General features: G+C 46.8%; 1 protein-coding gene across 1 annotated transcript; it reads left to right on the plus strand.

Annotated features, from left to right (window-relative positions):
• Positions 1-1,048: 1,048 nt before the first annotated feature.
• LOC124221651 (segmentation protein fushi tarazu) lies at positions 1,049-9,074 on the plus strand. Its single transcript, XM_046631853.2, has 4 exons — positions 1,049-1,076; positions 1,156-1,630; positions 7,179-7,692; positions 8,446-9,074. The coding sequence occupies exons 3-4, from the start codon at positions 7,527-7,529 to the stop codon at positions 9,072-9,074; spliced, it is 795 nt and encodes a 264-aa protein (XP_046487809.1). The 5' UTR covers positions 1,049-1,076; positions 1,156-1,630; positions 7,179-7,526.
• Positions 9,075-12,958: the final 3,884 nt, after the last annotated feature.

The following is a 12,958-nucleotide window of genomic DNA, read 5'->3' on the forward strand; positions in this document are numbered from 1 at the left end:
TCTCTCTTCCTCACTCGGTTACCGCGTTCCGAACAGGGGGTGAGAACAGGGTTGTGCTTTCCCTCTGCCTCCCTCTCGCTGACTTCGCGATTCTCTCTCTCTTTCTCCTCGAGCGTCGGACCTAGGTAGGTATCAGGGAGCTTCCGGCGCACGCGATACCCGCATTAACTTCGTTTGCTCCACGCTCTTGGCACTTCACCCATTTTATCCCGCAGCTCCTTTCTCGGATAAGCCGACGCGGTGCAACGAACGCTTGGAACAATTTTTCGTTTGACTGGGTATTTTTTAAATAGGCTGAACTTTTTCAGGAAAGACAAGCTTGTAGAACGTGTGCCAAAAGCGCGACATTTGGAAAGGGATCACCGAGATACCGAGGCTTGGTGTCTTCCTCAGCAGTCATTCGCTGGTTCGTTTGTTCGTTCCACTATTGATCCTGCGTTCGTTTGTGTAACGTGTTTACTTCTCACCGCGGCGGAACACCACTCCTCTTTCCTCTTTCCTCTTTCCTCTTTCCTTCTTCCTCCTTCCCCGGGGGTGTTAGCTGGGTGGTTGGCCTGGTCCGCTATGCCACGTGGTGCCGGGGGTGGAGAATGGCGCGAGGCGAGGCAAGGCGAGGCGGTCGAGGAGTTCGGCATCGTTAATCATAGCTCGCCCTGTCAATCTCCACCGCATTGATACGGAGACGATCTCGCCGTCGCCGCCAGCCTCCTCCTCTCGCCGGCACCTTCTCGCCCTCCCGACCTCCAGACTCGATACTATGGAACTGGAACCTCCGACTGCCTCCGTCCTATTCAGAGTGCTCGAAGAAGTGGAAGAGCCCGAATGGGTATAGACAGCTGACGCGATACCTTCACTCGCAACGAATTATATAACGGAAATTTTTACATCTAGGTCAAGTACTTTTCTACACCGTGAATTCAAACCGTGCCGTTTTTTTTTTTTTTTTTTTTTTTACCTTTTACAGTATCACGTGGCGAAACTCTGAAGGATCCGCTTCTAAAAGGCCTCCTAACAGTCGTTGTACCAATAAGGAAACTTCAGCCCATCCAGAGCATCTTCGTTCTACCTATGAAACAGTAATTAGCATCTCGAATCTTAGCTGGTTGAAAGTTTACGATCGGACAATCTTTACAAAAGGATCTTTGCGTGTTTCAGAAGGCAGAATGCAGTGTCATGATCCAGGATACAAACCCTGCAGCATATTTCGACTCGAGCACAGCTAAAGCGAAGACGGAGGTGTCAAAACAGTTGCTCCTACTTCTGAACCGTTTATCCTTTTACCACTGTGTATTCGTTAATCCGCTAAACAGGCTCTGGGGATCCGGAGAGTCTCGATGGGATTTGCGCATACACACGGTTGGATTTTCAGGAAGCACGGAGTCTACACTTTGGCACTACCAACACGTGGGAGTTGAGCGGCTACCTGAAAAGTCGAGTGGAGAGCGATGGATAATCCTTTATTTGGGATCGACTGGTCGAAGCAAATGATTCCCAAGGCTCGGCTGTCACTAAGACGGGACCCCCGTGGAGCCGTCGTCTCCTTCTACTTGTGTACGCGTCTCGTACCAGATCGTCGACGATCCGGCCGAGACAATCCGACGATCCTTTCCAGGTTTGCGAGCGACGCGAGGTACTCCGACGATGTGAATTACGAGTGTGGTGTGCTTTGCTTGGAATCGATTAGGCCAGTTTCCACGCGCCTTTGGCGAGAGTGGAAGATGAGAGACGAGAGACGACGATTAAGAATACTTTGATGAGTCTGACGAGCCGGAGTTGAAAACGACGGTTGAACGTGCGAGAACGCGATGATTATCGCGACTTCGTTCGGGTATGAAAGGTTACTAGGAGACGGCGACTGCATTTTTATGTCATTAGCCGACGATTAATGAATTGCTCGTACCGAGGTCCGCTTGTAAATGAATATAAAAGGACCGCTTTGAGTCTCCGCGGTCAAAGAAACGGCGCCTCGTGCACTATCAAAAAAGAACCAGAGTCTTAACTGAGATGGATTACGGATTGTACCGCGTGTAACATCCAAAGCCTCGAGCCTATTCTCGCCTTTGATTAAACAATGCGTCATTCGTTACTCGAAATTTCACCATGGAAGAGATTCTCCCCCCTCCCTGATTTTTTCATTTCGTTTTCTTTCGTTACCGTTTTACTATTTCTTCATCCGTTCGATCCTTCTCTACTCTCGATCTAGTCCAAGGAAACGGTGCCAAGTTCATTCCGAGAAGAAGAGTGCACGACGCTGATATCATCGGGTCCCTAGAATTCTTGAATCGTAAGGACAATACGGACGGAGCTTGGCGCTGCTTTCCTGTCGAGTTCATCGCGTGTACACGGCGCTCCTGGCACGAAGCCGTCTCCTAGTCCCAACCGCAGTAGGAGGCTGGATGAGATTGACACGTACCCATTGCCAGGAGGAAAGATACACATGTTCGGTTACTCAGGGATCGCGACAGGAGAGCGAAGATACGTCAGTGACGCCTCACGCACCCGCGTTCTTTATCAACGCGCCTCCGCTGTGTTGGTGCATCCACGTCAAGGCCCGAGACTGCAACGGATTGAGAGATTGAGAGGGGCCTTCACCCGTGTGAAAATCTATCCGGAGGGTAAACCGTACTACCGATCTCCGACTTGACCGATCCGATCGTACCCACGCTGCCTTCGCTCGTTCCTGCAATGCAGGTATGCTTGGCTGTTGATCCATACGCGATCGAGTTCAGCCGGGGTTCAACCAGTCGAGAAATAGCCGAACCTCCGAACGATTGCTCAGCACTTTTTCCGCTCCGCCCCGAAACGCCCGTTTTCATTCCCACTTACGCGTCCTCCAGGGCTTCCGCCGAAATCTAAATGGTACCCGCGTGTCCGCATGTCCGATGGTCGGGATATTTGGCAGAATGTTCGAAATTAATATTCTCGTAAAAGAAAACGCGACGATTATCGATTATGTGACGTTCTTATAAGATTCTAGATTTCGGGACCGTCGATTATCATTATCATATCATTTTTATTCCAATTCGTACACTACAAAAAATCCTGGAATTCATTTAGAAGGGAACTGCTCAATGTCCAGACAGAGGTCATGATGTTGAACTAACCAAGTTCGAACTCCACCGCTCACCCTTCCGTAAAGTTCAAAGGTGGTTTTAGGCTCTACGCTCCCGAGCCACAGAGCTTGGTACCATTATTATTGTTGTTACTATTGTTATTATTTTTACTCCGACCCGGCTCGAGACATGCGATGGTTATGTCTGGCGCAGCGTGCGTCTGGTATCTTCGCTTACGGGTGATGTTCGCACGTGTGCATCGATATTATACATGTTGAAGTGATTTTGTTTCATCGAATTTTGGTTTATTTATTTTATTTTATTCATCGTTCAACGGAGGGAGAAAGATACGAAAGGATTCAAGCTTCTGGGACTGAAATTGAAGAGCTTGGATGCACGGAAATACTAACCGATGCAAGTGAAATGAAATGTGATATTTTATTTTTTCTTCTCATTGTCCAAGTGACAAATGAACGCGTATAATATGTGCTTTGGCATTAAATACGTGAAACACGTGGGTACGGGATTGTACGGAGCCTTCTGGCACTGCAGCGTCGCATGCACCACAAACAAAGTATAAATCAATCGGGCAATAATAGCGGCACGACGGAGTGCAGAGGCCGACTTCGAACCGCCTGATCCCGATATTCCCAATTTTCCCAAATGGCTGCAAAAGCCACCCCCTTACACCATGGGACTCCCTTAAACCGGCCGCTTCCCCCTTCGAACGGCACATATGTCGCTGCGTAGATGGAACAGCTCGACGTGGTTCGAACCATTTCACGCATACTGTAATTCGATGATTCGCAGGCAGTAAATGAAACCGGCCGAGGCGCAATTGCGCCTCGCGCCTGTTTAACCGAGTGCTGCAAATCGCCGGGGTGAAAAACAACTGTAATAAAAAAAAAAAAAAAAAGGAGTAGGTAAAGGAGACAAAAAGAGCAACAGACGGAAATATTAGGACCGTCTAAGAAACTTGTTCGTCAAGAGGTGCCGTTCAGACATCGGTCCGGCTTTCAACGCGAGCGTAGAAAGTTTTATGGCTATTTTTGCCCGAAGGAAAGGGACGGGAAAATCGTTGGGGACTTACTTGGGACCTGCGATGCGTTATTGGGGTAGGTAAGTTGTCCTACCTGAGCATAAAGCTCCGCAATAGCAGGATCCATAATTTTGTTTCCACTCCAGGGTAACCAGGTACGGTTGTATAAAAATTAATACATTGCGTCGAGGAATGAAGAGAGATGGAAAGAAACTCTGGCAGGGGTGGGACGCGAAAATTGTCGTGGTATACGTACAAGGGGTGAAGGGAGGGGGGTTAAGCACGTGCCTGCGCGTGTCTCTTCGTCGCTTCGTGTTTTACGAGCTCGCCTCATAAACTATATAACCGAGAGCTTACTTTCGACGCAATACATCACCGAACTCGTCATCCAGGTAATTTTCTACATCTTGGCTCACCTACCTGCCGGCCGTTAGGCCTCGTAACTCTGTGCATATACGGAATTGCCGTCGCGTTGACGCGTCTCAAGTTCAGTTTGCCCGCATAGGACGAAGACGTTATCTCGACAACTAAATCTTTCGCAGACATCAACGACGGATTTCACCCTCCAACCCATCGCTCCGGATCAAACTATAAGACCTTATTGTCGTCGTACTCTTACAGCAAACGCTCAATAACTCTCTCCGACCGCAACGTTCGCTACAATTTTCCTGCAGTAAGTGCGCAGCGAAACACGCGTCGCGTATAAAAAAACTTGCGCTACGAGATGGGCTCATAAATAACTGTTCGCCTTGGGACGACAAAGTACTTTTTCGAGGCGAGTAAATTCAACAATGCATATCCCTGCAATAATCGAATGAAAATTAATCGACTTACAAATAAAATTCGATCGATTTTATCCCCGAAATGAGAATTCTGTTTCTTTTTTTCTTTTCTTTTTTTTTTTTTGTCAGCGGTTGCATCGCCAAGTGTGAAATGAAGTCGGTAGCCAGAATCATTTACGGTTTTTGATGCCCCGCAGTGGACCCCGCAAGGATTTTTTTTTTCTCCCCACGTCGGTGCGCCCTGGGTTTTTCACCCTGATTCGCCCCATAGCTAACAGAATTATTATTTATTATCGTCAGCCGATCGTCGAACCTACATACACCTATGCAGCGGTCTGTTATGCGACGCGCCTACCAGCAAGAGATTTCAGTTATGGGTGATGCACTCGTGTATATCGCTGCTGAAACGTGCCCGCACACACGCACGCGCGTATCCACCAATGGATATAAATGAAACTCCATTGAATGTGTTCACGCGTCTCTCCTGTGTCCACCACAGGGTACCGCATCGTTGTGGGCGCTAGTCGCCCGTCCACTGTCCATCATTAATCACTTTTTCGGTATACTGTTTTACTATTTAAAGGTTTCGTGTATAAAGGCGACCTATTACCCCGACACCGCTTAGGCCGAGGGTGATAATTATTTGAAAAAAAGAGAGGGAAGAGGGAAAAAATTCTTCTTCGAGAGGGCGATGCGTGTCCGCGATTCAAACGGATTAATACGTCTCACTTAGCGGCCCTGCGGAAGCGTTTTTCCTCTTACTTTTTCTTTTTCTTTTTTTTTTTTCTTCTTTTTTTTTGTCTCCGTTCGCTTTCGTTTCGTTCCTCTGTTTCTCTGTTTCTTCGTGTCGTTCTCTTTTTCTTCTTCTTTATCCGTGTGCACGATGGAAAAGCAAACAGCCAACGAAAAGTTGGATTAATGAAAAGCAAGAGGAGTGCCCGACGCTGGATCGAGTAACGGCGGCGCTAACTACGTATATATAATGTATATATATACATATATACGTATACGTACACGGGAACGGCGAGCTCGGAGGAACTGTAGAGAGAGAGAGAGAGAGAGCATTGAGAGAGTGTGTATACTATACGCGGTTATGTGATTAATCGACGCTGCGAACTCCGGGCGCCCTACTAGAGAAGACGTCACTCGCAAGACTGCCCTCGCCTAGCCGGCTGCATCACGCACTCGCGGCTCACTTTATTCTAGTTTATTCCCTGCAGCAAAGATTATCGCCAACTCACGGTTTGCAGAAAAATAGTCGCAAGACCTTCCGCGAAGACAATTGACGGATGTAAGGTGAAAAAAAAAAAAGAAAAAAAAAAAACCCCCTCTACCCCCGTTTTGTTCCGTACATGTATGTGTATGATAATGACTCCGACGCATGCCGAAAAACACATCCGCTTATCCCGAGGCGCAAGATATTCCCAGCCGATCGGAAATCGGTCCCCGAATCTCGGTGGCTGCTATAGGCGCAGGGCCGCCGTTCGTCCGGCGTATAATAAGCCTCGAGGGGGGGAGGGGTACTCTATGGGGCGAGGGGCACACATGGCGCATTGTGTAAATCCAGGGGGGTTTCCAATATGGGTTTTCGGTGAATGGCGTCAATAGTGGGAGGGGACAGGCGTTCGGGGGTCGGGGGGAGGGTGGGGGGGGTGGACGCACGCGGCTCAGAGCGGTATCGGGGGTGGATTTTGGGATCCTGGCTAGCCGGCTACCCGCTTTCCGCTCGCCCCGGGGTTCCGTCCGCGTCAAAGAGGACAGAGCTGATTTACAAAGAGCGGGATAGAAAGAGAGAGAGAGACTCGGGGTTGCCTGCGCCCCCTCCGCCCCCTCCGTGCACCCTCGGTGCAGTAATAAACCGGTGAAAGTTTTCCCGTCCAAGAGGAGAGGTGGGGGCACATCGGCACGCGCGACCCCCGTTGCCACCCATCAGACGGACTCTGGGCTTCCTCAAAATCGCGCGTCACGGGGTCGAAACTACGTGCACAAATCATTTCGCCTCATTGTACGAAAGGTCGCCAAGCGCGTTGCCGGTTTCTCACAAAGCTTTCCTCTTCGTCCCTGCAAGCGACCGAGTCCACCACCGGGATTCTCGCTTACCGATGGAAAAATCCAAGCTCGTCAAACGTTCCTCGGAGTGACATCGTCGTTCTTCTCTAGTGCCGTGCGGTGTTTCCAGTGCTCTTGAGTGTAACTCGGAACATGGCGAGCTCCGCTTATTTCGCCAATAGTGAATCGGGATACTGGCCTTATCAGACTGAGCCGGTTTCAAATGTGCATCAATTTTCAAGTGCCGATTTTCAGTTTAACCCTGAAGCGCCAATTTCCGGTTTCCCGATCAAGACAGTGGAGCAGAGTGTGCAGCAGGGATCCAGCCTTCTGGAGACGCTGCTACGGCACGGGAAGGACGCCCTGATCGACGGATACGTCGGACCGGGATATGGGAAGGCTGTGACGTCACCCAGGGTTTTGTCCCAGACTCCGGGATACGCGCCGACACCCGGGGAAAAGGCTTCTCCGATTGTTAACGGGAGTGATAACGCTTCTCAAGAGAGATTTCGCCGCTCTGTTCCGGACGTTGTTCCCGTTGGTTACGCTCAGGGTTATCAACCGTTTTCGGCGCAGCCATCGACCGATTCTTGCACCGCCGCGATGGTCGACCCCGTTCCCCCCGTCCAGCAGACCGGATATCACGGTTCGGCCTTCGCGAATAACAACAACGTCGACAACGTCAATCCGACCGAGACCAGCGAGTATGGAGAGGATCAGACCAAGCGGCAGGTCGATTATCCTTGGATGAAGTCCGGCTATGCAAACGGTTCGTTGATACAGATTGTTCGTAGATTATGTAGCCACGAGAGAGAGAGAGATCATCTCGGTTTTATCGTGAATATGAATAATGATATCCGTAGCTACTCGACGGACACGGCGATTTTAAGTTGCAGAAATGGTTGCTTCTTCCTTTCTTTTTCTTTTTTTTTTTTTGTCTTACACTATATCTCGTCGTATGATTCAGAGTGATTTATGTTTGTCTCTTTGCAATGATGATTTTTTCCTTCGAAGAATAGTTCTTATTCTGATCAGATTTCTATTTTTATCCCGGTGATCGAATGAGTCGTAATGATCTTTCCCTGCGCTCGTCTTTCCTACTAAATCATTTCTCTCAGTTTTACCGTTCTTATAACTGAAACTTGCTTGCTAATTATAAGAAATCCTTTAATCGAAATGACGTCATAAAATGCACAAAATTTTTCCATAGCAAACCTCACCTCTGTTATAAGTCATTCAGCAATGGGTCGAACTTGTACACTTCGAATCGGTTGATCTTCCATGCAATGAAAGCGTCGCTGCGCTAATGTTTCTTTTTTTGTTCTTTTGTTTCTTTCGTCAACATATTGGTTGAGTACATATTACAGCGATCGATAAGGGGGGAAAATGATATGAATTGAGCAGCGAATTGGTTCGCAGATTCCAAACACAAACATAGACACAAACACAGGCTATTACCTACATCCTGACCAAATTTCACAGCGTGCCTTGGAAATTGAATGAGAGAGGTCGTTTGTTGCAGCTGACGTAAGCGGGGCCGGTCACAAGCGTACGAGACAGACGTACACGCGTTTCCAAACCCTGGAACTGGAGAAGGAGTTTCACTTCAACCGCTACCTGACTCGAAGACGGCGTATCGAGATCGCTCACGCGCTCTGCCTGACGGAACGGCAGATAAAAATCTGGTTCCAGAACAGACGGATGAAGGCCAAGAAGGACGGCAAGGTCCGTTACAGCCCCATAGAATCCGGAACCCTCGAAGAATCCCCCAACCAACCGGACGCCCTGCTGATGACGAACGCCACGCCGACGACGATGATGCTGCGGAGCAATTCCGCGCCCTCGACCTCCCAGCAGTCGCTGCTCCACCGGCAAGGCCCTCACCCTCATCCTCCTCCGCTTCCTCCTCCTCCTCAACAACAGCAACAGCAACAGCAGCATCTGCACGCGGCTTACTTGAGCAGCTATCACAATCAGCACCAGCATCATCACCAACACCGGCACCAGGGTTCGTATGGAAATCAGCAGGCGCTACTTCAGCAACAGCAGCAGCAGCAGCAACAGCATCACCAGCATCACCAGCAGCAGGAGTTCAGCCACGAACAGCAAAGTTACGGTCAGAACAGACTCGATCTTCACGCTGCTACGTGAACGGGAAAGAGAAGGCCGCCCGGCTAAGATCGGGCAGCTGACCCTGCAATGCCGATGATTTATGGCTAACCGAGCTAAACAGCCAGGCGAGTCCTACTACGAGCAGCCAGGTAAAGACGGGCCAAAAGTTTATGTGCCTTCACGTTCCTTCCTCGCGCCGCGTCTTTCAAACACTCTTCGCAGCACTTCTGCTGGGATGCTCTCGCTTCGTCCGTCCGCTCGCTCGTTCACGCCGCATTTTGCGACGCACCCTCGGCCCCGTCTCATAATTTTACACTCCCGTAACCTGACCACGGACTGTTTCTCAAATATTTTGACTTTTCGCTCGGGATTGATATTTCTCCGATGATTCGACACTTTTTGCTTTTAGTCTCAAACTGGCGTCCATTTCACCGCGGACTTTTGATTGCTGGTAAATCTGACGAAAGATTTCAACCCCTTTCGTGTAACATAGCCAATGGTTTTTTTTTTTTTAACATTGTTTTTATTATTATTTAGGTTCGTTCAACTCTCTTGCTGAAAGTTTTCAAAGCAGAATTCAGACTCAGTTTGTTCCCGAAATTTTTCAAAAATCTACGTTGAGGAAAACGGGGTTCGTAAAAAACTTACGAGCTAATTAGTCAAGTATGACACCGAAAGTATTCGGAAAGTTTCGGTTACGTACCTAATAGATACCGACGAGTTGTAAAGTTGAGAGAGCGATTGGGTTGATACAAGCCAAGGGCCAAGGGCCAAGGAAACCATTTGGTGCTGGTGAGGGGTGGGGGGTTGCTACGCAGCTGCGCGCAACGTCGAAAAATAAGATGGCCGAAAGCGTTCGCTGCCAGTGATACAACCTAGTTTAAATTTCCATGTTTTTATCATGCAACATTTGCTTTTTCCACTTGATAATCGAATTCATAATTTTCGGGGTGCTGTTCTGTGATCAGTGATATCGTTTCAATTGTCGAGGGACTTCTCGATCGGTGGTAATAACGTAAGATAACAACCGAAGCAAATATATCGTGCAGTAGAGATTTGCCGCCTTGGATTCTACGCTAGTGTTTTCATTCTTTTATCCTTTTCATTTTCGTCACACGAGCTGAAATTTGAGCTCCGGAAATATAATAATTCATTCAAATGCCAGGGAGAAAAATTCAGCACGGTGGGTATTTGCGAAAAGATTTGTAAACATTGTCGTACAGTTTTTGTCGTGATATTTTCGAGGCTTCACGCAACGTTTCGACGATTGGATAATTTTTACCTGACAAATTTCTAAACCCGTGACGGATCCGGCAAAGCAAACGCTAAAAGTGAAAGTTATCCTTAAACTCGACGAGAAGATCTACCTGCGAAGACCATCGGCGTAACGGATACGCGCGTACTGCAAACGCCGAAACTCTGCAACTTGTTGGACTTGTTTAAGCGGACGAAGGAATGTTTAACTCGGCTTTATACGTTTAGTGCCTGGGTAAAGAGACGCGTGTGACCTGTGTTACGACTCTATTTTCATTTCCTGAGTTTCTAAAAATTCAAAAGACTACGTGCCTGAAATTCCTCGGAAAGCAAATGAGCTTGAGCAATGAACTAAGTTCGAGCGGTTGCTCCGAAGTTGTTTTTAACTGAATAGAGAGAAAAAAGGAAAGAACGAAATCTTACATAGATAAATAAAACAAGAAACGAGCCAGCTTATCCGAGTCCTAAAATGTTTTCTCAATTTTCGGTACAAAGTTCAAGCTACGTGATTGCATGACTTAATATCTTGTGGCTTGATCGTATTTAGAATAAATTAGGCCTTGATGAATGATTTCAATTCCATTGAATACTTTCTCTCGCATAATACACCAGATAAGCAAGCACCGGGCATATATTTAACGTTTATATTTCTTCTTTGACAAGCGACTCGTACTGCATTTCATTCTCAAGACCTTCTATGTGAAATCAACTATGTGAAAGTTTTTTCTCTCTCTCTATTCTGATATTAAATTTACTTGTATTATACATCTTGTGGATCCAGATCACTTGTAGGCCTTAGATGAAAGCTCAAATTGAAACGTAATGTTCCTATTAATAATTAAACTCATGTAAATAATAGCCGAGGTCTATTTATACCGTAGATTAAAATTAACATAAGATTCTAAATTAGCCTGTAAGTAAAGTAACCTGTGTGAAATTCAAAATTATGCCAACGGCACAAACCTACAATAAACGGAATGCTCTTCACATCTCGGTTGGTAAATTCGATGCACGAATTTTTGCACGGTGATTTCTGTTAACCGAAGAAAACGTGATTGTGAATAATTAAAATGACGCGAAAGAGACTACGTGCGTTAATTCTTTATACATTACGATTATTATATTAACAATGCTGGGGATACAAGGTGAAGAATAATTTAATTAATCCAGAGAATAATATTTTTAAACCATGAGATTATTTATTAATTCATTCTCCTTCCATTATAAAGAAGAGAAATACTAGTCGAACTGTACAGCTATATAATCTAACTTATTACTGATATGAAAAAAAAGGAAAAAAAAAAAACGAAAACTTGTATTTTATGCTGCTGCGGACACATAAACGGAAACGTATAATAAATAACATTTTCCGAATAAATTAGGTAAAGGAGTAGGAATAGTTAATACAATATGCATTAAAAAATTGTTTGCAAACGATTCATCGACCGTCTCAATCTAACACTGTGCAGAAGTCGAGAAATTTGTACAATCCGGAGAATAATAAACCGTATGGATGGGTTTTACAATCGGGATCTGTAGAATATTTAACAGACGCAAGTATCAACAATTTTTTTTCTGCTCGTAATTCCTGCAGTCACGTAACATATACTCGTAGGAAATGAAACACGATCTTAAAAGCGTGAAATAAAGGTTGAGCTGCACGCATACCGACCGCCGTCCCAAGACCACCCCGCGTATTTCCGTGACGTCACTAACCCACGCGTGCTAATCTCTTGACAAAAGATTTATTTATTTATCCGATATCAGTATTTTCGTTTTCGTTGTTCGATCGAAAATTATCGATGTTCCTCAAATCTTGGTTACACCGCACATCGCACGTATGTTATTTGGCTGGTTTGACGGACAGTGAAACGTGATAATCGAAATTTGAAATTATCGGAAAAATCAACGCAAGCCTTCTCCGTGCAAATAAAATGGTTTTCGATAGAGGGAGAACGGGGCGCACGTAGGTGTTTAAGTTAGGCTAGGTTGGTTAAGAGCGCCGGCGGGACGGACCGAGTCGTCCGACTCGTAGGGGCTGGAACGTTGGCCGAAGGGGCGAGGGTCGATATTGTGCTTGACAGATAGTTTCCCATGGCTCCAGCAATCCATCATGGCGGCCGAGGAGATGTATTGGTTTTCCTGTTGTACGTCTCGCGGCTCTGGGCCTGAATTGAATATTTTTTACATTCGATTACGCTCGATGTTCGTCCCGCGGATTCCTCTCCGCAGGCGCGAGATTTTGAGGAATGGTATTCATTACCGATAAAAGAAGTGTTTAATTTCTCGTTGCAAGACCTGGGATATGAATAAACCGATAACCGCCTACGACGATAATGGCCCGGTATTCAAATTGAACGGCGAAAGGAATTTCTTACTGTAACGCTGAACGAAACGCACCCATATTTCCAAATTCACCTGTCCCGAGTAGGCGATGCCTATAAATAAACTAGGGCCGTATTAAGCCGCGAATTGAGGTTCGGAAAGTAGTACACGGCAGGTAAGTAGGTACCACTTAAATTAAAAATTCATTCATCATATTGCCTGCAGTGGCAAAGGCGCACCGCGTCTAGCCTTACGTCACGCTCGAATAAGATGCGCTTATTCATTCCGCTGCGGGGTTATTTGTCCGTTATTACAATCGGATGCGATCGTCTGTCCAACCGAAT

Source organism: Neodiprion pinetum, chromosome 1 (genome assembly GCF_021155775.2).
Source record: "Neodiprion pinetum isolate iyNeoPine1 chromosome 1, iyNeoPine1.2, whole genome shotgun sequence".
Lineage (NCBI taxonomy): Eukaryota > Metazoa > Arthropoda > Insecta > Hymenoptera > Diprionidae > Neodiprion > Neodiprion pinetum.

What these genes read in the sequence shown, in the direction of transcription:
- LOC124221651 (XM_046631853.2), top strand. Translation starts at nt 7,527, where the DNA reads ATGGTCGACCCCGTTCCCCCCGTCCAGCAGACCGGATATCACGGTTCG. An exon ending in GAAGTCCGGCTATGCAAACG is followed by an intron (nt 7,693 to 8,445) that starts GTTCGTTGATAC and finishes CGTTTGTTGCAG; the next exon opens with CTGACGTAAGCGGGGCCGGT.